The sequence below is a fragment of the Coccinella septempunctata genome, chromosome 4, assembly GCF_907165205.1.
Source record: "Coccinella septempunctata chromosome 4, icCocSept1.1, whole genome shotgun sequence".
NCBI classification, from domain to species: domain Eukaryota; kingdom Metazoa; phylum Arthropoda; class Insecta; order Coleoptera; family Coccinellidae; genus Coccinella; species Coccinella septempunctata.
Window position 1 is genome coordinate 7,193,932 of NC_058192.1, and position 25,596 is coordinate 7,219,527.

General features: G+C 35.0%; 1 protein-coding gene across 1 annotated transcript in view; it reads left to right on the plus strand.

Moving 5' to 3' along the window:
- The first annotated feature begins 4,952 nt into the window (after nucleotides 1-4,952).
- LOC123311554 (adenylate cyclase type 6) overlaps nucleotides 4,953-25,596 on the plus strand; it is a 59,536-nt gene continuing 38,892 nt past the window's right edge. The window contains exons 1-2 of the mRNA XM_044895590.1: nucleotides 4,953-5,144; nucleotides 24,943-25,047. Coding sequence (XP_044751525.1) covers nucleotides 5,085-5,144; nucleotides 24,943-25,047 — 165 coding nt within the window. The 5' untranslated portion in view covers nucleotides 4,953-5,084. The remainder of the gene's footprint in view (nucleotides 5,145-24,942; nucleotides 25,048-25,596) is intronic.

Genomic DNA, 25,596 nt, shown 5'->3' on the forward strand with positions numbered 1-25,596 from the left:
GTCCTGCCCCCGCCACATGTTCAATCCCGAATTTTCCTCTTGCGCTTGCACCCGCATTCGCCCAGCCGACTTGTCGCGTCCGCGGCACTTCAATTCGTCTCGCGCGTACCGGCGGTTCAGTCGCATCCGCCAACTTGATGATAGTTGCGCGCGATCTGACGCGATTCGCACGGTCGTCAAGTGTTTTTTCCGGTATTTTCGAGTGACATATTCGTGAATTGTGCCGAGTTGCGGAAGACGAAAGCAGCTATTTACCCATCCGGCCTTGAATTTTGCCTCGTTACAACGTTGGTTATTGGAGGTATGGCGTTTTGTTTATACTGCCTGCTTGAATTGACGGTGGCGGTAATAAAGTAATAATTATATGATTTCGTTTGTGTGTTTGAATTTTCAATTAGACTGGTGCGCGTTCAGTGCCGGTTTCCGAGGTGCTATATGTGGAGCGCGTGCAGTTTCCTCAAAATTTTGCATTTTGATTTCTAATTAGGCATATTACATGCAACCCCCCCTGAAATTCTCGCAATTTACTTTCGAGGCAAGGAAATTTCAAACAAGGAGTAGAAAACAGTCAGTCCGTCCATACTCCAAGCTTTTAGTTGAAAACTATTGAGGGTACCTCTACTATACATACATGATATAAAAATAAAGAGTAATCCTTTCAGCTTTTCCCTCCAATCCACGCAATCTGATGGTTGGAAATTAGGGAGCGGAACATAAAAACTCATATTTCTAAAACATTTTTTAACGGACTCATTAAATTCAAAATTTTTTGTGCCTATAATGTTTTATTTTATACAAGATGAGTCAATGACTTGTACATTGGTATTTTTAAGATTCTTGGTCAAGAGAAACACTTGCTTTCTTCACCATTTTTTCCGATTCAGCCTAGATAAAAAGATATAGGCATTTCAAGTTTTCATAATGGGCTATGCCCTCTCTGGAAAAACGAAATTCCCTTCAAGATAACAAGCTAAATCTAAGATACACACATTTGTGGATATTTTAACCAGACTTGCATTTAGTAATTTCTGACTATCAACTTGAAAGGAAAAACTATCGAAACTAGGTATGTAATTTATTACACGGCTAATTTTTTCATAAGATTTTACAAAATCTCTTACGTAGCCAGTATATCTATGCAGATTCTGGCTGTTAAACTCTATCCTGATGAAAGATAAGTTTTTTTTCATGTAAAGCACCTTTCCCTGTATTCGATTATGAAGTAAGGTTCTCCAAATAAAATTTAAACGATGATTTAATTCTCCCAACTTATTTCACCCTCTTTGGAGTATTCCCTCTTGGAGACTTCTCGAAGTTACTTCAAATCTAGCAATAAATTAGATTTCTAGAATGGTCCTCAAAGGACAAAGTCTTTCAGTGAGGTATAAATGGTGTTTCCGGAGGGTTCTTTCAAGCCGAAAGAATGGAAAAAGGAGGATAAACTTTTCAAATTACACACGTAGGTGGATTTCTGGCATCTTCATGTTACCACTGAAAAGAATCGATTATATCGATAATGATTAATTTTAGGATATTAACAGTTGTTTTTTTAGATATGACAGCTATGTCCGAGCTGTGGGTAATTCATATCTCATGCATACATAATTGATATTTTGTATCATTCTCTCTAAGGAATAATATAACATTATTGGTTATTGATGTCTTATTCATTGTAATTAATGAGTATTACATAATAATTCCTTGATAATTTACTTCCTGGCCCCTTTGATAAAGTTATATGTAAACCACTCACATACTTTCTTTACTCAGTGCCATTAGAACTAAAGAAGAAGGAATAAATTCTTCAACTTGAGTATTCGAAGATGAAACATCCTTACCATAGCATCATAATTAAGATCATATAAAGTCTATTGGCTCATTTTGGTACGTATGGAAATTTTCGTACTAATCAGAGTCAGTCGAAAATGGGTTTAATTTTTCCTTCATTCTGAGAATGAGAATAAAAAAACCAATGAACTGTCAAGAGGTTGGAGTTCATTCGTGACCGAATTGATCGAAAACCAATAATTAAAATACTTATGCGATGGAGGCTGCTGCATACCTACATATTAAAATTACGCTCAGCTAGAGCCTAATCAAATGGATGAAAATGAACGTAGCCCCTGTAAAAGGCGATCGATACCATGCATTTTCTCTGAAAACGCCATTGTAATACGAACAGGTTGTGACATGTTTTTGCCTAGCCTGGTGTTATATATAGCTGAATGATTTCTGATCAGGAACAAAAGCAAATCACGTTTGGATCGGATATATCAGCCATAATATAATTTATATTCTGCGCTTTTCATGAGGAAGATTTAGGTTTGAACAGAGCAATCTGGGCCCATAACCCGTTGATTAATTGTATTTGCCGAGGGATGAATTCGATGTGGAGTGTGGACCGAAACACAGTTGGCGAAATATGTATTCAGTTACATCCAGCTAATCTGGAGAAAAATATCTGAAGAACTAACCTGAAGAGAATAACACATACTCATACATCACATTTCCAATACAAAGTATAGTTTCATAGAATAAATATTACTGAGTATGCCATGTTGTTGGTTTTATCTGATATGAATATCATTTCATATTGATATTGAAGCATAGGCATATGTCTCTGTTGAGCAGTTCCCAAATACTTAAGAGGTTACTATTTAATGAGCTCAATTTGCTACTAGGATCATTAACCAACATTCCCTCAGGAGTGATGTCATTCACAGCATTACATGCAATCATTAGCGTTGAATAGCTATTTATTGACTCTGTTCATGATTATATGGACGGTTTCAATAAGATGAACCAACATGTCAACAACACGGTCATTAAAAATTCAAGCATAAGTATAATAATGTACTTATAAATGGATCTGTGTACTAGTCTGCAATTTCTTGGGAATCCACATCGCTGAATTATGTTCAGTTCAGGTAGAAACAGTGATAACAATCCTTTATTTTCCATCTAACAAAGTAGTTCCAAAAAATTGTCTAAAGAGTCTACCTAACAATTTAACACTTCCAACATTTTTATCTTTGTGAAGTCTGGTTTGAAATAATATGTAGTACGTTCCTGACCGTATTTCTATGAATAGTATTCCTGAAATTCATTATGGAACTATTCTTCTTATTGTGGCAAGAATTCATTACTTAGTGTACCTATTTATAAAAAGTGAATGAGTTCAACCTTCAATTATGGAAGTGCATAAATAACTTTTATTATGATAGAAATTGGTGAGAGTTATATATTTTGCGAAATTTCTTATTATTCCACGGGTATGTCGCGAAATTCCTTTTAATATCTTGAAATTCATCACTTTAATAGCATCATATTTTGTATGTTTTCATTTTGAACTCTGCTGGATGTTTGTAGAGCCTGAACAGGGGATGATATACGCATAGGTTTATTCGAAAAATTGTACGAACTGAGAGTATTCGTTTGGTGGAGTTTTCTTGAATTATTTCTGTACTGCAATAGGGAGAAACTGGATTTTTCCTTGAAAAATTTGCATGAACTGGATATTAATTCAAAAAATTTTATGTATGATTGGAGAGATTTAGTCAATAAAGGAAAAACTTAATATCGATAAGGTAATGGGATGCCTTTGATCCAAATTTTCAATTACCGTTTTCTTTTGTGAACTTACGGCATATTTTCCCATTATAACATGAACGTAACGAACAATTTCCATTCAACAGCTTCAACGTAAGAGAAAGCAATCAACTCCAACTCGTTCAGGTCCCCCTTTAGAAAATTAATTTCGATGCGTAAAATCCATCGGAAAATGAGACTCGATGAAAACCGTGTGGAATTTATAGCAGAAATGATCAAAGCTGAATAGTGTCGATTCCAAATGTTGGCAAGTAGCTAAAGCCAGCTTGGCCGATCTTTTGATTAGAGTCGTGTTCGACAACTGCGAGCGAATAAATTAGTCGAAACAAAGTTTTCAGCACATGTTTTGCTCATTTGTGGAGTCATTACAAAGTGTAAACATTGAATGCTCGAAATAGATGCTATCACTATATTGATGGCTACGTAAATCCCCTGTTCGATTGATTCAAATGCTTTCAGACAACCTATACAGTCCACATATAAACATTGGTCGTTGGTAACATTGAACGGGATATTATAAACGTGGATTATTTCGTGGTAACTGCTAGAAATACACAGGAACACAATGCTCTTGCTGATTTTGTATTGACCTGTATATTCGTGAGATGCGATTTTTTTTTCGTACTCCATTTCCAAAATAAAGTAGCTGGAACTAAATTATCTACCATCAGCAAAATTGCTCCTCCTTGCTACATTAATTTAAATCTCGTCTGTAGAAAAAATCACTATAGATACATAAAAACCAGAGAGGAATGCGAAGTACCGTCAAATTGTTAATTTTAGTATCGAATGAAATCGATTTGTTGGAAAACTATTGGATTCCTATAGCATGCTATATGGGCTATAAAATTTATATCCGAACAATTTGGCGGTATGTTGTGGTAACGACTGTATTCGTGAAATCAAAACATTCAGATCGATTTGAATCAGTCCAATAATTTATTGTTGAGGACGCTATTTTCATGATTATTCGAATTCTTTGATTTCCTCCTATAGTCCATTCATTTACTAGGGACACAACATCGATAATTCTTACAAGACGAGTACAATTCTTCGTACCAAGTACTGAAATAACTTCAAATGGGTAAGTGTGCCCTAAAATTAATAATAATATACTTCTGTTTTATCTTTCCTCTTCATAGAATATTGTTTAATCTGCTTTTTGTAGCATTTAGTTCGTTATAATCAGATATATCGGGGTGTATTGTGGGCTACATTTTGCGTGTATTCAAATAGAATTCGTAGAATTTGTTGACTCACTGATGTCATTTGAATCTCTAAGATAATAGCTAATAGAAACGTTATCGCAAAAATCAATAATCAGTTTACCTATAGTAATTGAAACTGCATGATTATAGGTTGACCTAATCATGCTGCATATAATTCTGAGAACCTAACGAAATATGTACTTACAGTGAGTGATATCGTTAAGAGTTAATTACGGAGCAATAAAAAGTGAAATTGGAATATTTACCATGTTCTTTTTGACGAAGGACTACCCCGTGCTATCGAATAAAAGTTCAATAACTGCCTGCGTAAGTAATTGAAATGAGAGATAAATATTCCGAATGCGCCACACACGTTCAGACTTATTATTGCTAAAATTTTTGGCTAATTCAGAATCGTACCTGTGAGAATTCTTCGATTTCTATGGTCTCAGGTGTATCGGGAATGTAAAGAGCTTCTATCTAATCACCTGATAATAAATCTTTCTGAGGAATGAATGACTGAGACTTTTCGATGATACAAACCTCAACAAAGGCTAGTTTTCGTTGTTCGCAATCTATATTTTCGTTGAAATGATTGATTTTTGTGTGGGTTTCGAAGGAAATCAGTTTCACTATTTTCCCAATACCGAAAAGAAAATTTGGAGATGAGGAAATGAAGGCCAGACAATAATATGAAGCTCGAAGCTCCAAGAATGATTTAACCCCTTAATAGTTACCTCATTAGAAGAAGTTTAAGTAATGAAGCCATACGAATGGAAACTGAGGAATATTTTTTGGCTTGAAGCTGCTTAATCTGAAAATTTGGGAATTTTTTATCGAATTATCACTGTTCATGGAAAGTATAGATCCATATCAATAATCTTAAGTGCACAACAAACGTAGGACCACGAAAATATCCCCATGATAGGTATTACTTTGGCGTATATAGTGCGAATCCTAACACCGTAGAGGTGCGAGACATCGTGTAGTGTATGGCTGACTTTATGACGGTAAACAGTGTTCCGATAAAAATTAATAACCCTATGTTAATAAAACCGTCGTCCAGGGACGCCCCCAGAATTGCCGGCAGCAATTAAGATCATAACAAACACGTCACTTCAGCATAATTATTCGGAAGTTATTCAGAAACAATACACTATGAAATTGAATTTATTGCTTGTACCATAAAAGATTTTTTCGGGATTCAGGAAAAAAATATATGCAGGAATTTTCCCATACACTCATTTACGCTGAAATATTTTTGGCCAGCTGCAATTTTGTGATGATATATTTAATAAGGTGAGCTATTTTGACTCGACATCACAAGCAAATGAAGACTTTTTCAAAAAATATAATTTTTGAGATCCATAAATTTACAGAATTCGTTTGAATAAGACAAATCTTTGAGAATATTTCCCCACGTGTTTCCAAATGATCATGAACTCATGGGAAAACACCTGTTTCATCAAAACCTAACGCTCCCGCTTATAGTAAATCAGTTTTCATTGTCTCTGAGTGAAAAATTTACAGCCAAATCAGGGTTTTCATCGAGCAAGAGATTTATTCCGTCTCCGTTCATTCCAGAAAAAAGTGAAATCAGCTTGCTCATAACGATCTTCTGAAGGGAATACCTAAAACTCGGAAACCCCCATTTTACACCTCGTTTCATAGGGATCCGAAGCCCAAATTACCATTAGTCCCTCTTTTTCGCATCCTATTTGAAGTATCTCAACTTTTAGTGTGGATTCGCGTTTTCAGGAAACTCTCGAGAATATGAAGACGAATAGAACGGAAAATTCTCTGGAGTTTCATAAAAGTTCGTCGAGTATAATTGTACACAATTTCGATTTATAATGGCGTAGGGAAGATGTAGACTGGTTATTAGCGAGATGAATACCTAAGTCGAGTTCTGTTGAGGATGAACACGAGGATGAGTTGTGCGTTTCTAGTACCTAGGGATTTTAATTCGAATCGAATTTTGTTACGAATTCTAATTTAGTTGGTGACTGATATTAGGTAGAGACTAGAGTTGAGTTGTATAAAACACCTCTTTGATAGTCAGAAATATAGTATTTTGAATGGGGCGAAATTATAATAGAATATTCCAACAAAGATGAAAATATAGAATTCTACACTTCTGAAGTATTTTCAGATCCATTATTTTTCTTTATGGATTTTCATCAAGTATCGTAAATTCAATTCTCAAGACTCTCTTGGAGAAAGAATGACCTGTCTGAAGCTTTTCCAGAATAATCTAAATTTTTTTATCTGGAAAGGATTCTGTTATTTACTTACGGTAAATAAAAACCCCTTATAAGTATACCCTACTGAATTCACCCCAGCATTTTATCATCGTTATTTTAACTGAACAAAAAATAACTAACATTTACCACTGGTAAGCACACACAGCTATCAATTACCTAGAAGATGAAATAATTCGCATTCTCACCCATACACTTTTTTGATGATTCTTTATGGCCATTCAAAAATCACCCCAAGTCATTTATAAACCTTAAAGAGAATCGATTCTTTTCCCACAACGAAAGGTAATTACCACATCCCCTGAGTTCAACAAAAGGAGCATTTTTCTTTTTCGAGAAGACTTATTTTGCCCTTGTGTTTCATTCAAATTTTCAGGTTGTTTAAGGGACTTCTTCTTATTCTCATCTTCCACTGGTTCTTTTTCGATACCCATGAAATAAATATCTGACTATCCTTCCATCGATTTGAGTTGCACAGTTTTGGTGAAAACTCGTATGTTTATGAAAAATAGCTTGTGGGAATTGAACAATCCTTTCCTACACTTTCGAAGGATCCTTGAATAATATATTCAAAAGCTTATGGGATAACTGGCTCTCCCTGCTATGAATTCCAAATGTGGTTGATTTTGAAACTTTGCGATGGTTATTTCCATATAGATGAGAGAATTTGATCTGTTTCTCTCAAGGAAAGAAGAAATGAAAAAAATTGCGATTAGTATTCAGGAGAAATGCATATACCACATATTACCATTGAGTATCATGGTATTATGGTTTAATACTCAATGATATTACATATTCTTAGTATGTCACTAGGAAATTAGAATGACAGTGTTATGGTGTGAGTTAAATTCTTTTACTTCTATTCCTACCTAGCTTTCGTTGAAGTAGTTGAAATATTTAGCTTAGGAGAACGCATTTTGGGTCTCTCTCTACATAGCTCGAAAAATTATCTTTTCATTGATTTGACATATCAGGGCACATCTGTTCAGAAGAAGCAATTTTTCTGAGAGGGCTAGATGACCTCCATCTACCACTAGCCTATGGCCAATCACTCGTGAAACACCCTTTCATATAAAGACAATGCTACTTTCAAAATTCCGGAATTTCCTTGAATACATACCTAGACATATAGACATGGACTGTGCCTTTCCTTTCTATCTATGCATGAAATACGGTCAAAAAAAGTGACAGAGAGAAACTGAACGTTGGGCATGCAGTTCTCTTTTTCTAGAATTTTGATTAGTCCATACTCACCTCTATTTGAACAAAAAAGAGACAGGTTAATGCCCGACGATCATTTCTGTCTTTCTATAAAAAAGCCAATTTCATGCTGACATTGCTCAGTCCATGTCTCTATGCCTATGCTTGAATACAATGGGGCAATGATTGACGCAATGATGACCTGGCGCATTCACCAATTTGCGCCCAAATGAAATTTTTTGGTGCGAGGTTTCCTTGCCTCAATTTCCCCCTCAAAACAGCGATTATCAATTGTGAATTAAATGGGAAATTCAAGATCGAATATCGCGTCATTCATCATCATCTGATGGGACAACCCAAAGATCCATCAAGATCAACTCGTTAATCCGGAGACGGATGGAGTTCCAATTAGACAAGAAAAGCGATTAATAATTTAAATTTGATTACATTCGCGCCACGCGCAATCTGGAACCTTCATTCTGTTTTCTCGTGGCTTTCTTCTCAACTGATGAACCATGATTGTCGCGATTAGGAAACGTGGAGTCGATTGGTAAATTAGTTTTAATGGATATTAGACTGAACGGAAATATCCTGGAGCTTGGCGTCCATTAATATCGAGAAGAGATGGATTTTTCGGCCATAATTGTTATTGAAATTGGGCTATTATATCTATTTAAGTTTACTCTGGAGATATTTATTTTTATATAAATAATATGGCAGTAGTTTCGGGTTTTTCCGAGCTAGTTAAAAATCGGTATATTCACGAACTTAAAGGATTGAAATACACGATTTTCCCAACAGCAAATCTCATAAACATCTATCTCTAACAAAATATCATCATTCACTCGTATAAAATGTGTATGTTTTCGTGTTTGTTCCAATATACTCTGTTGATGGTTGTAATCTTCGAATTTCATTATAAACCAACTTCATTGTTCGAATCAAGTCATTGCGGGAACTTTCAGCTTAAAAGGAACTGCATTATGGTTTCAACCTGGATATTAATTATTCGAAGCATCCGTAAGATGGAAGTCGTGAATATAAGCAAGGTTGGCGTTGAATATTTTGAATTTTAATTGAATAATCTACCCTCTCGCCTTCTAACTTAATGGAGCCTTTATATGCACTAAATGAGACGGTAATAGACATTTGATATTGTCACGTGTTAATACGAATGCAAATTCATACATTGTGATAATGAAATTTCTTCGTTAATGTTATTTTCTTAGTTGTTCCGACCATACTGCCCTCTCTATTCACTGATTTACGAAATACTCCATTTATATTCTCGATTAAATCCATTATTTAACATAGATTTGTTTGTTTTCTCTTATTTCTTGCAGTAGAAATTGGATCCGTTTCCGAAGAAAAAGGTCCCCTTGGCATACCTGCATAAATTCCAAATTCCAAAAGGAAGATGCAGCGTTCTCAGCTTGCGAAGCAAGTGCTCTCGAGCTTTATCAAACGAACTCCATTGTACAGACTTCTGCATGCATGCTGCATATCACAATACCTTCATTATGTACATACGGAATTAAAGGCCATGTGTAACGTTAGAGTGGGGTTCAGTGATTTTCCCAATACCGTATATAGGAACTTAGCAACTAACACACAACGTCCTGATTTGGAGTTCACCAGGTTGGATGATGACCTGTGCATAATGGGAATTTTAGTCGGACTCTGATTTGTCACTATTGAAGGGAAATTGGGGTTGAAACAGAACAGAGCTTTTGAGCGGAACAATTTCGGAAATTATTCACTGTTTAGAATAAATCAGTCATTGGCAGATAGAGATTTTTATATGAAAAATTTCACGAGACACTCTTTTCAAATGTTGGTTGTGTTTCCACACCAATTCTCCACGATTCAGTCGATTACCTCAAAAATATTACGAATTATGAATCAAATATAATATCAGTGGGGATAGCATAACTAATTCATTTCCAAAGAGCATGGAATTGCTTAATTCCATCGTATATGACCCAATAAAATAAATTTTATTGGCCATTTATTTCGATGGACGAACAAAATGTCTGGAGTTGAAAATTCGATATTTATTTGTAAGAGTGCGGTGTTGAATTGATGACTTTGTTTACTGTAGTTACCAAGACTTTATGTCGATTTCGTAGACATGCAATTCATCAAAGGAAGCTCAATATTAGCATGGAAGATCACAAGAAAAATAGAACTGGCTTGAATTGAGAGTAAGCAGATACCATGAAACACGATATTGATTGGGAAATATTTACTAGAAAACGTACTATCTAACTGTCTAATATTTTTGGGGTGAACAAAACCAAAATAAAATAATTTCAAAATAAATCACTTGCAGATATAAAAAGATGTTTGTTAGATATCGATAAAACTGGACTAAATCGTTTTGATCCAAAATAATTGGTAGAGCATTTAAAATGAGCCTGATGAGTGAATGATTTTGACATAACAAGTGATCTATCGTTTCAGTTTCTTCGGGTACAAAAGGTAAAAATTTCATATATCCTTCTATCTCAATTATATTGCGGTTGTCCTGATTATCCACGAAATGTAACCTTGTATCTCAGTTTTCCACCATACTGCAATATCAAATTATCCGAGTGCTTCAAGAAAACTCCATTGCAGATAATCCTAAAACCGCATCATCCAAATAAAACTGAATAAACCTTAATAGCACGTCCAGAAATTAATCTTGTTCCAAGTGATGAACGACTCGAGTTTTAAGATGAAATACCGTTCTTCAGGAATTTAATTACCTTCCTATTTGAACTGCGAGTAGGCGAGAGGTGAGATCATGAAATTGAAAACTAAGCAAAATGGGAGTTTTTCCTTAAGAGAGAATATTTGGAATGGTTTATGAATCTTGTTTTTGTGCCTGTCCATTTAGTCAAGACTGAAGAGCTTGTAGGGTTGATCTTCACCAGGTTATTTTACCAGAATTGAAATGCACAAAACTTGAAAATTTTGTTCAGTAGATGTTCTGTAGAAAAAGAAGTGTGTATGGGACTTCAATGTTCGATTTTCGTGATCTGCCCTGATATATGTATATCTAAAAATTGTTTCCATTGAAGCATATCGAAATCAACGTTTTCTCATTCACCTCATGAATGGTTTAAAATTCAGCTATTCATTTCGTGTACGTGAGACTGTGGTTTAACTCACAATCGATCCCGAAGGAAAATGAATATTCTGCTACGAACTAAATCCATAAAGGCCTCCCTAGATAAGTGAAAAAGGAAGCTGACACTCATTATGGCGAAACTCGAGTTGAGGACAGAAGTTAAAATTAGTTTTATATGGAGTTTTTGTTCGTATCAATAATAATTGCCCCCGAAGCTCCTGTATTTGATGAAACTTCGAAGAACTTTTAAGGGTTTGGTGAAAATTTTTCCTGTTAATTTTAGATTCTTCTAAATTTTAGGAGGCAACACGAGGTCCATTATTGCCAAAATAATATATCAACAACCCCAAAGGTTTATTCTTGGAAATAATGAACAAAATGAAAAATTTTTCTTTTTTGTATTTTTTCTGCAATTTCGCCCTATCAATATTTGTGTTAATGAAGCCCAATATCCAATGATATCCGTGAGTGGATAACCGTGTACAGTACGGAATTATTAAAGGCTCGCTAATAAAAACCTTTCTAGTATAATCGATACCTTGTTAGGTACTGAAACAGCAAGATCCAAAGAGCAACACTCAACTCGATTCAAAGCCTTCCCAAGTTCAACATCTTAAGCTAATTGACAACTGACTAACGGGGGTGGGCAGCGGGTGGAGCGAATATTATTCTGTAGAAACTGAACCGAACTGAAACTAATTAAAGTTTTCGACCGGATTGAAAGCTGCTCCATCTGACGAGTATGTTCGTATAGTTTATTTTCCTGGGCAGCGAATGATGCAATATTAACCCTCGCCAAAATGGTTATGCCGGAAACCTTGGGATTCACTCTGAAAGACAAAAAAGTATGTTTGATGTCATTAACATTGAAGTGATTTGAGAGCCTTGCAACGCCCAATGTCGGTTTGAGATCAAGCAAAGTATCAGAGGTTTTAAACATGAGATCTTTGTCCCATTTTCCTTTTTTTTCGGTCAAAGCACGACCCCCACTGCAAGTTTCTGGAAGTTATAGTTTTTCTCCTCATCTTTCTTCCAGCTTCTCTTTGCTGGTCTCTATCCATCTCTCCGGGTGATATCTACTCGAGTAACTTTTGGTACCATTTGTCCACATCCAATCTGAAAAGACTCCACTTTCGTTTAGAAAGTGGATATACGATCCGTACCAACACCACAAGATATTTGGGCGATTTCAAAATGTTTCAATTGAATACAATCTTTACATACAATTCCTATGAAAAAACTACATTTTCAACAGTTTCCAGTTCCATATTGAAGACCGATTATGTAATATTATCCAACTGGAAAAACATCCCGAATATCTTGGTAACTTTTATTATTGTATACTCGTATTACACCTCACTGTGCCACCGTTTCTACACTTATTATCTTCGAATATATCATTGTCAAATACACTTTCCTTCTGTTACTCAATGACATATTTTTATTCTTGAATTCAGTGAATAGAGAACATCTAGAACTTCTGGCATCTCAATGCTAAACATGCGTGCAGTGACTGCACAATAGTGCATCTTTAATTGGTTTCGGAGGGCATATAGAAGTTATTTCGCCATAAAAAGGCATTGCCATATATCCAGTATGTGAAAACACAAGGTATATGGAAGAAGTAACAAGTGGTACATCAATTGACGTTTCAATAAAGTCCATCTGTCGGCTTTTATTCTGTAGAATGAGTTATGGATACTTAAAAATGATTGGATATTTTATTTTCGTACCTTCTACAATCTTCTTCAGCGGCGTCAATTCCATAAGGCCATTGTTCACTTCAAGTTATATACTCGAAGTTGTGAAATTCGTGTTTTCAAGTTAACGATTCATTTTATTTTTTCGCTAACTGGTATCCTCAATTTCAGAAGGTCCTAAGGAATGATTATTGCCTCAGTGAATCTCTATTGAAGACTATTAAAACTGTTTTATTACTATTTCCCTCCAAAGCATGCAAGCAACGAAATGAATTGGTCCATGTATCGAGGAAAAATGTATAAAATTTAAGTGTAAGTGTACCGTTCCCGTGAAAAAAGAATTCGCATGACTCTAATCGCAAAATAATGGTATATAGAAAATAACTATTAGGTACAACATGTGAGTTGAAATTGGTCTCAGTATGAGCGACCCATTCGTGCATATTGTAGATGCAAATAATATTTTTCTCAGGGGTGAATTCACATAATACATCAGTTTGAAGTGAACAAACATGAACAGTGCCACTTTCACTCGCGAAAACCAAGATAGTTTGTTTGTAAATAGAGGGTATGCTCCAGAGTATTTTTATAAGATTTCTGCTTTCAAATTGATCTCCATTCCATCTGTTTATACACCGCAACTTTAAGTCCTACATACAAGTAGCTCTATTGACTGTTAAATCCTGACAAGTATACATTATATTTGAAAATTTGTGTATCGATAATTATGGAGTTCTTGTTAGTATTATGGTTTGAGGAGTATGAATATGACCCTGCCTGGGTTCTACTGGCATACCAAAGAATAGTTTCATTTACTTTTCATCATAAAATACCCAAAGGACAATAGAGTATCCACTGGCTCAACAATCAAATTACCCTATACATCATCTAACATTAAGGTGAATCTGAGTGAACTATTTGGAGTTTCAATCAAGTTTGAGTTCCCACTGAATATTCAATTAATTGATCTTAACTTTGGCGTGTGACTTGATAATGAACACTATAACCTTGCATGAATTATGAGTACTGAGTTCGATTATTCACTTCACAAATGTAGTGTCCGAATTTCCTCTGGAAAACACACTGCTCAAATTATGAAGTCTGTTGATTAAACGCAGATTTAACTCTGCTTGTTACAGAAGGAACCTTTTTCAATCATGCATACCCTATATTCTTTTTATTTCTTTACTACGATGTCTCTGTAAAGCAGTCTTGTAGTCTTGCTTTGAATTTAGGGCAGTTTTACCGTATGTAGTATCACGAATGCATGTAAACGCTGATATTGTTGCCATACATAGCATGCTTCAGTATAGCCATTCTGTCGCCGAAAAACAGACAAGTTGAGGAAGATTTTCCTTCTGGGCGTGATAACACTTCTATTGTCACTTAGTATTTATGTCTTCAACCGTACGACAAAGTACTATCTGGAGAAATTGGATCCTCCTTCGATATCTTCCTTGTATTCACAAGTTGGGCGAAATGAAATCGAACGAGTGTATACGAGATAGAAAGAATGGGAAACTGAAGTCGAATTGCACGGTATCTCTTTTATGGAATCGGTGTATTACAAGGATTTGTTTGGCTTTCCGCCAACCCCACTGCCCCTCTTTCCCCACAACATAATATCGATTGTGACTTCCAAATCAGAACTGGAACACCCAAATAAGATTTGAAATGTGAGAGGATATCAATGCCTTCGGAGAATTACTGGATGACGTTGTTCTAATCTTCCAGAATCAGTTACTGTTTCAATAGTTCTAAAAACGTTTTCTTTGCATTGAAAATACTTTTATGTTGAACCAATGGGGTTTTGAAGCACTTGAGCATTTATACAGACCTTACTAATGATATTTCTCAAGCATTCAACTACTCAGTTCTTGTAGAAAAATTTCGGGGATTTAAGATTTTCTTTTTGTGGTCAACAAGGACGTGGTATGTAAGCCAAGCTCAATTGCACACCTTCATAATACCTACAATATGGAAGTGAGGAACTCTTCTTGGGAAAACCCTATTTAAATTTATCTCTTTCTGACTTCTTCATTTACTATTTCTGAAATAGTATTGGAAGAAGAGCTCATCGTCATTCTTGATCCTAGAAACCGCGCGTATACAGTTATTTCAATTATTGCAAACCTGCAAATCTTCCTTCAAGACCCCAGTCCCCAAGAAATTGTAAAGCAAATAGAATTTTTCGTGGCTCAAATAAATCTAAAAGGAAAAGTCTGTTGAACTTCTAATTCCGATCAAGTTAAAGGGGCTGCGATAACATCATAAACAAATATTTTACCTTTATCTCTGGTTCATTTTCTAGGGACTACAGTTTGACATAGGACGATAAACTGGGTTAATTTCATAATGTTTTCTGCTATTTCCCCTCTCGAACAAAGAGATATCTGAAGTTGAGATTGTCACTTTGAATGAATTTTTAATTAGGATGTTACCCTGTGACAAGGAAGCTGAAAACTTTTCTGATTCCTCTTTACTCCCATTCGTCTTTGAATAATCATCTTCATTTCGTGTATTCGAAACAGGAATTCAATCCAACAGTATTTTGAAACGCCAATTCCATTCAACGCTCAGTTTATTGGGCTAACAAATGAACGGATTAAACAATGTGCTATTTTTATATATTAATTTCCTTAGAAAATCATTGGTTATTTCACATAAGTATTTTTCTATTCAAGGGAAAATATTGTGTGGATTGATAGATGGATATTTTTTCACCAGAAATAGGGTAAGTAAATCATGAAGGAAAATGTACAAATGAAACATTAAAAAATGTATGACCATTTATTGGAAGCTGGATATTTTTCCTCGCCTGCCCCTTGTTTTATTCCAGGCAAACCTGAATATCAGGTCTGCTGACTATAGAGTACTTTAAAAGGCGGTGTGGAATTTTTCCAATTTACTGCTGGAAAGTTGGCCTGAATGAGACTTTTATTAAAAGTAAACATAAATTCGCGTCTGCAAAAGATCGAAAAATGGCTTTTCGAGGTGAGCTCAATTGGAACGAAGTGTTGAAATTAAAATTTAATGCTAGAAATGCTGCTCTGTACCGGAATATAATCACGAAGGAAGGAATGGTTTTTCGCCCTTTTACGAAATTTTCACCTTGCATTCATTATACGCTGTAAAAACTGCGAACCGTTTGATTAGGTTATTTTTGCGCTTTTTTCGTTGATCTTTCTTTCTTCCTTTCTATCGAATATCTTGAGGATTCCAGGAAGGTTCGATATATAATTTTATATAGAATTTGTAATAATGGTATCCCTTATTATAGAAATCATGAGATCATTATGTTTTCTGTCTATTATTCCTTGAAAATTATACTAGATAATTCTCCTTATTTCGAAAATACAATTTCATTGATTTTTATTTAAATTTGAACAGCCATATCATGGTCAATTATTTGAGATACCACAAAGGAAATGAAACCTGAATTTTTTTCCTGAAAAGCCCTTAACAGTTATCGGTGTATTCAGAAATGGATATCTGGTTGGAATTCCTCTAAATTCAAAGGAAATTTCCTAGAGATACTGCACCATTTACACATGTAGTTAGGAAAATGTTAATTGTACTTCCAATTTCCTTTGCGACAATGTGTTTTTTATATTTCTGTGCCGTAACTAATTGTGAATATTTGTTCGATTCATTTGCTGTCGCTGAACTGGGCGTATTTGGTCAGAATTTTCTCATGAGTAGGAATAAATTAGCGATCGATTAAACGCAACAGCCGGAAAATGAATTTTCGAGCCTAATTCATTCCGTCATTAGCGAACGACTCAATCGATTTTGGTTCATCGAGTTCGGGGCTGATGCTGATGAGTTTCATCGCCAAAAACTCTGCGAATTTCACACATCAATTTTTTGGAAATTTCACACAGAAGCGACCCTTTTAAAGCGACAAGGCGATATAATTCTGGAACATAATAAACTAATCTAACAAATACTCAAATTACTTTCGGATAAAACTATCTACATACTCTCGAAATTTCCCTCCAAATTAGAGCATTTCCCAAGTTCATTCTCTATACATTAGCCAATAATTATTGTTGTTGATGTTTCAGGAAATTGGTTCAATTGTGTTTCTGATAAATATGGAGGAAAATGATTATTTTAATGTTTAACATTTCGAAAATGAATATTTAAATTTATAAACTGTTTTTATAGATAACACTCCTTTAAATTATAGCTTCGAGTCATTACTTCGCAGTAAATCAGAAGGTTTTTTGTGTGAATAGGTTCGGACAGGTTAGTATTTTAAATTACGCTCTTATTGATGTAGGTAAATGTTAAATAGGGTGCACCAAATTTTATATATGACGTTATCCATATTTTTAAGCATTAAGGTGAAAGAATTAGGTATTTTTTGAATGATTTTGATTATTTTCTCTATCCACAATGTTGAATCCTAGTTTCGGTCTTTGCTGTAAATAATTGTTGTGAAATTGAGAATCCCAAAATTGCATTCATTCAATTTTGTGTTTCACGTCGCTTGTGATTCTGAGAAATGTTTCCTCCAAAGTTCCTACGCTTGCAGTAATTACCTCGTTATCTATGTTAGATTATCTCATTCCAAGAACATACACAATTTCCACCTCATTCTGCTAATTAGAAGTGGATTCTGCAAAATAACTTTTTCTCACCGACTCTCTTGGAGAAAAGGAGTGATTAGAATTAGACACCCATTGAGGAGGTCTAAAAGGACTTAGGATCCGGTCCGTGAAAGGAGATATAACTCATTTATTAGCCCTCCAAACGAACTTAAGGAGGGGTGCTAGGACCTGCTGAGCCCGCTTTTAATTCGGCACTTTGTTAATGGCAATGCTGATAAATAACTTAAGGGAAGAGTGGATAAGGATGTGGGATGTGCTGCTACGTGCTCGAAAGTTATGTTTTGGTAGCAAAGCGTTGTGGGATCTCTCTTCATGAATAATATCGGAAGTTTCGTTTCGATTTGAGATGCGTGTAATCCAATTTCGGAGCTGAATCGGATTTATCCTCGTTACACAGAAACCTATGGTTATTGGCACTCAGAATATCTCAACAACTCTAGAAAGGTTAAGTATTCTCTGGGTCCTCGACATATCCTTCCCCACTTGTAGGGATGGGCAAACGTGAAAAAAATATCGATATATATTGTATCGATATTTCTCGACAGTATCGATATATATCGTGAAAAAATATCGATATTTCGATATATCGATATATTAGAATATTCGTGATGAAACACAGATTTGGAAGTGTTATCAATATTTTTATTATTTGAATATATCGGTTTAACGATATATACCAAATTTGTGGTTACCCATGAGCTTTATTAAAATATTCGGAATGAAGCACAGATTTGAAAGTGTTATCAATATTTTCATTATTTAAAATACAAAACTAATATCAATTACTATTTTAAGTGCAAATTGCAGTAATTGCACGTGCACTCCTTTTCTTTTCGTTTAGAACTACTGTCACAAAGCGTAACAATGAACCACCCGTACCGTAGATACATTGAACTCTATGGGAACCCATAGAGTTCAATGCGTAGATACGAAGGATTGAACTACGAAGTTAACCCAATACACCACTCATTGTCGTGGTCGTTAACACATCAGATCAACGATGTGCGACACATGGAAAAATATCGAAATTTGATACTTCGAAATAAATATCGATAGTCGATAGTATCGGAATTCGAAATATCGACGATATTTATCGATTATTTTTTTAAAAAATATCGATATTTCGATATATCGATATTTTTCGCCCATCCCTACCCACTTGCACATTTTCAAATAGGAATTGAGATTGTTAGGGATTAAAAGAAGAAGGAAATTATAAAGTACAGTAACAAAGAAACAGTAAAATCTAAAATCTACGACCCACTACAACGTATTTACTTGTGATGTTCTCATCAGTTTTCAGATAAATCTTGATGACAGAGCCTGATTTTATGAAATCGAGAAAGTTATTGAGAAAAATGCTAAGTAGAAACGGAATTGGTTACAGAGAAAAGATGTGAAGTGAATATGCTTCCCTGCGATTTTCAAAGATGTAAATTTAAAAAAAAATGTTCTGGATCGAATGCTTCAGTATCATCAAACTCAAGTCAATGATTCATAGCATTTTACATTTTGCCTTTCCTGTTCCTGAAGAAAAAATGGATCTTCCAGTAATCGTTCATAAAAAATGCAAGCATCATAGTCAAATATCTTCTGTATGTCCTTTTCTGCGGGAGCATTTGTTTGGCACAAAAAGAATAACCATTATGCATGAACCTGTGAATTACCTTCAGCTTGTTTTCTCTGCATATTGCCGGAAGCTTATACCATTTCCTATAAAAATATTGTGGTAAAATTATCTTGGAAAGTAAAGTGCTCGATAGAACTGACGGAAATCCAATTAATATATAGGTAATCCTAAAAATTGAGATTTGAACTATTTTTTATTGCTGTTTCCTCGAGAATATAATTTTTAAGTATCAATAACATTCACAGACATTAATTCCACTACTCAACATAATTTTTGAGGTTATAGCGAGAGCAGAGAAAATTGTCACTCAAGTGAGTTATTGCATGTTGTAGATGGATGTTGTTTGTCTGAACACCAAAATTCTGAGCATTATGTCCGAGCTCAGTGAAAAACTGTCTGTTAAGAAAAAGTCGAAAAGGGAATGAGGCTTTCAAAAATAGGTACACGAATAATTGCTTCATCTTCTTCAACATGAAACTGATTTGAATTTACCTGAAAAATCTCTGGACAAATTCATATCTTCCCAAACGCTCAAACTTTGGGTTAGGCTCGTAAGGACCTGTATTTCCTCTAATTCCAACTCAGCAGAAGTGATCCCCGAAAGAGCAATTCGAGATTCGCAAATTGGAATATGATTTTTCTATTTCATTAATGCTACTTCAGGGGAACTCCAACTAAGCACTCTCTGCGAATTGGCAAATTGTACGCTGAGGAGGAATCCGAGATCCTACTCAGATCTTTTGGACTATGTAATTTGGCTGGGAAGGGAAGCACCTGTATTTCATGCCTCAAGATGTTTTTACTACCTTGCCCGTTACTCGTCTATCCCATTACCATATTTCCGACGATATGGACCAAAGACGTTTAGGATTTTGTGGAATAATAAAATAACATGTGCCGATATTGCTTCTTGCTTAGGATTTCACAACAAAGACATCCGCCCTGGATTTATGGGGCTACTGAAAGGGTTTTCATCTTAACGGTTGAAATTATTTCTTTATGCAAATTGGAAAGAGGGGATTCGAAATATTGAAGCCACAAAGTATGTTGTATGAATATAGTTTCTCGAAAATGCATTTTATTTATCCCTGAAGTCAAATAGAAACTGGATCCTGGGAAACTAGTGCACTTGTCAAAAGGTATTTTCGACGTTTATTTCCCTTTCTGGTACAATTAGAGTTTGTACGTTTTAACAAACACATTTCTTGAGTCAACGTTACTTAAAGTACTTCTCATATTAACTCAATTATTGACGATAATTTCATTCATTTATTTAATTTTTTAATTTTAATTTATCCTCTCAAATTCACTTCAGAACAGATCAATCCACTCGACAAGTAGTGGTATAATCTCAGTTCCAACAAATCTGAGAGAAGTACAATAATCTAAACTGAAAAAAATGATTAGTAATTGCGAAATTGGCAAAAAAATTCTTCATTCTTTTCAAAATTTCAATTCTCGATTTCTCCGCTTTCTGTGGACGATAAGAGTCATCGCTCGTATCGCATAGAGTTGAGTGGGTTCTGTGAGATATTGCGGATGCCATCTCAATCTTCTGAATCAATTCACTTACAAAAATAGGCGCTTTCGTCACAGACTGTAGGCGTAGGAGGAAATTGCGGAAACATCTTTCATCGGCGTCTCTATTTCCGAGTAAGGAAGAATTTGTACTTCGGAAGTGATGGAAAACGTTGGACGCCATTAATTTCAATTGATAGTGTCATCCGCTGCCGGGCAAAATGAGGTTAGAGGAGGAGGAAAACATAGAGTTGCGAAAGGGGCCAAAAATTCACGCAGGATTTGAATTTCCCGCCAACAGAAATGATTATAGTTTTGATGTCCATGGTTCACCCCTTTTCGTACAAAGTAAAGTGGAAATATTGATCAAATTTTGTTAACTTTGAGGAGACTGAATCAATATAGCACTTGGAGTGACGTTATTGACAGTTGTCGCAATCAGTTGGTTGATAGGGAAACAAATACTGAACAAAATGATGGTTTATACGTTTTTTCAGAACGAAGGCACTTAAGATGTCCATGAAATGTCATTTTCTTTATTCGTGATTATTGTTTGATCCCCTATCACCCAATTTTTGCTATGCTTTGATTACACCTAACAGTGCTCTCCTAGTGCTGCTGAACAAAATGAATAATATTAATAAGTTGTTAGAGTTTTGATATCGAATCAAAATATGAGTTTGTTTCTTGGTGAAAATTCATTTGCACTTTCTAAAATCACCAATTCACAAGCCAATGATTCATCTGAAAAATCTCCACGAATAAAATGATCTAAAAATAGACGAATAAATTGTATTAGTAGTTTCATGACGTACATAAATAGTATCGAATTCTCAACATGAAGAAACGACGCCTGACTCTATGCGATATCTACTACGTCAAATTTCATTGCACTTACGAATCCTTGAAGGAGTTCCGTTACCTTCCAATTAGTTGAAATGACCACAATCCGCCGTTGATTGATTAGTTCCTTATCTTTAGACCTATTTAGTCTATGTATCGTTAGATCAAATTATATTGCGAGCAAACCACTTCTCGCCGACAGGAAATACAAAATAGAGGCATAAAATGATTATGATTTTGTTCCCGATTGTTCACTACCGTGCATTTTAGTCTCGCTGCATCTCGGGTCAAGGGATATACGGCCTTTTAATCCAGAAAAGTCTTCATCTAGGATTTCTGGGAAACTATTCACATCTGTACACATCTCACTGTTGAAATTAGAAAGAAGAAAAAAGAAGGGGTGGAATTAAAGATTGAGGGATTTTATTTTGAATCAAATTTTTTTTTATGAAGCTCTTCTTTTTTTTCTAAAAAAAACAAGAACATATCAGCTGAACTTTTTTCAGTATCTTGAAGTGAATATTCCTGAGATGAATCGATTGAAGGTCAGTGATCCAAATCAGTTTTTTGATATTATTTTATTCAGATATTTTTTCATTCAATCTAGATTGCCTATTGATGAAACATGGGGTTAGCTAAGGACGCCAAGGTAGTGAAGTTGAAGAACTGAAATATTCTTCAGAATATGTCTACAAAATCTCCGAGATTTTGCGTTTATTTCCGGATACACATAACTCGAACAGAATCTCATCGAACTTCGAAATCCGTGCACCTATCATATTATCGGAAATGGCAAATACTACTATTTAATTCATACGAAATACAACACCAAGTCTGTTTTCGACCTCAGCGAAGTTTCCCTAGCGAATTTGAAAAGCAATTTGCGGTTTTCCGATGCTTATTGACAAGTGCTTCGAATTTGTTGGAAACACGTATTTCCGATGGTGAATATTTCATAAAGCTCGATGTTGCTCTGCGTAAGGCGTTTTTATTTCCAGATTTTTCTGAAATTTTGCCTCGGAAGTGCTCCGGGTGTATTAAATATGAAAACGGACGATGTAGCGGAGTAGTAGGTATACCTTGGGGAATGCGGATATGAAATCTCGACAGGATTTTTTTATTTCGAACCATTTATTACAAACGATCCAGTTTTTCACAGTATATTTTAATTTGAATAAACAAGGAACTTGTCTGTATGGAGGAGGAAAAAAATTTACATCTCTTCGAATTGATGCAGGAGTTAATTGTTGAAATGTTCGCAATTAGTGGACTATGGTGACTACGGTGATAAGAGGTGCTCTGTGCTTGAAGCGAATGTTCAGTTATATAAAATTTTCCTATTTTTGATGTCTCCCTGAGATGATCTTCACAGCTGTGTAGAGTGTGATTTTTTTGTGTCGTCTCAAGATTAGAGGGTATCATACTGTGTGTGGTTTATATTACACGGGCAGATAGAACAGCTCGGAAGAGAATAACGTAAACACCTACATCAGATAATAAAATTCAAGACAATACAGAACGAGATAAAGGGATCTGCCAATCGAATAAATTTCGGAGGGGACAGCTCCAGTATTACCCAGATTTTATTAACGCGCCTTTTATTGTTTTCCGGTCTGTATCGAGGACAGCATTTGTTACTTTTGAAAAGGGATGGTAGAAGGCATTTCCGCATGGCGGGCGCGCGGATTGTTCAGAAACGAAATGGTAACAATTTGGCGCTCTGTTCTTGCTTTTTAAATCGGTCTACTTCGTTCCATGAAACATTCGGAACAATGGGGCCTATTCCAATTTTCAATTCGATTGAAATCGACAACGAAGCAGGGTTTCAGACTATTGTGAGAGTGTTTGCGAACAGAAGATATTCAATCCCCTCATGAATGAACAAAAAAAATTAACCTGAAAGAATCAATTTTAAAAATTATACCTTGAACAATTTAGAAACTCAATGGAGAATAATCGATACACCACCATGATCATATTTGGTCACTGATGGGGTTTATCAGCTCTTTTTTATTTCAAGGATTTGTATGAATATTATTCTTATACCAGTTTTTCCACGTAGATTCTATTATTTATTGAATATGTTAAATTGTCTGGGGTGAAGTTGATCAGTATATCTACTGGTTCTACATTCAGAAAAAATGTTTATTCATCCATCAAAGTTTACAAAGGAAGTTTAATCGGTATAAATTGTTTGAATTTGCGAAGAAGATTTAGGGAGCATTCCCTCCAATCACACTGGGAGATTAAGGTTCAAAATTCAATTTCATTCTCCATTCATTGAAATCGAAACCGAACAAACTTCCTAATTGAAGTTCAACCAAACAGCTGGTGATCGATTTTTTGGCATTAGTATTCAGAAAGTGACTGTGATAGCACGCCATGAACTTGTTACCTATTATTAGATGCGGGATCACCTATTGTTTTATGTGTTTGGAATCTAGATCATCGTAGATCGAAATGCGATACATATTTTAAAAGAGCAGCTCCTCTAATAATAAATGTCGAAATTTCATAGACCTCGGTACAACCGTTCGACCTTGAGGAAGTTTTAATTAAACCCATCTTTTTGTAAATTTTTCGAAGGTCATCTTCAGAGTAGTTTATCTTCCAGGAAAATTATTGTGATCTAAACGTGATACATATTATGAAAGAACAACTCTTCTAGTGATAAATCTGAGAATTTCATCCATCTTGATATAACAGTTCGGTCTTGACGAATTCTCAAGTGAAATTTGCAATTTTTGAAAAATGCCATTTCCAAGATGAAAATCTAAACGAAGGAGATAGTCTCCCAAAATTGCTAGTTCGAGAACATATATTTTCATATGAACATTTCAAATATCTGACCCTGTTTAGGAGAAAATAATTTTTTTTGTTTTTTTCAATTTTCATTTTCGAGTTGATTTCGAAGAGCTCTATGCAGTGAAATTCATCAACTGATTGATTTTCTAGAATTCTCAAAACAAATTCTATGCACTCAATATCCTAGGACAGAAGAACTTCAAGCCTTGTCTTGTTTACAAATCAACTTAAGAAAATATTTTCGATAAATCAATAACATTTAATAAGTGAAGAAAATGGAATTCTAGATGCCTATACGTGTATGATCTTATCAATAATTCCTGATGTTTATTGAACTGTATAGTATATGTATAGTTAAGAATGGAATATCAACCTCGATTCAGTTTCAGTCATCGGTGAACAGAACAATAATTCAAATATAATTTATCTCGTTTCAGAAAATGGCCACCAAACCCATGCTAAGATCATTCAGCACAGATTCATCCCGCAAACGGGATTGGAAACAAAGACTGAGCCTCAGAGATTGCCATCGGAGAGATGGGGTAAGGAAAATTCATGAACAGGAAATAAGACCTTATCATCCATTGTTCTTGGTGATAAGGTCTACGTTTGATGTTAGAATTAATTTAGGATGTTTTGACAGCTAATGCTGGTCGAAGTTTTGTACGTGGCTTGAAATGAGCATCTATTTCAACCTTGTAGCATGAAATATTATTAGTATCTACACGAGTGTTGATATAACTTCGTCAAATTTATCATCGTTGAATTCTTAGTAGTGATCTCCACCTGATTGTGGAATGAAATATTGATGTGTGCCATAAAGAATATCTTATGGTGATTTATTTATTGAGGGCAACCTTTTTTACTAGCTTTGAAATTCCGTTTTCTTAAAGTCCTTCTCAAATTTCGTATTTGATGGGGTTTATGGTGAATTCTATGTGAGAAAGGTTCAAACACATTAATTGGGGAAAATTTCACTAGTTTGCGTTGAGAAATACACATTAGGAGATCTGAAATCCTTAGTCCTGTTCAAACAGATACAAATTGCTCGAATTGTATATAATCGCTTATACGAATGCTGGAACTAAATC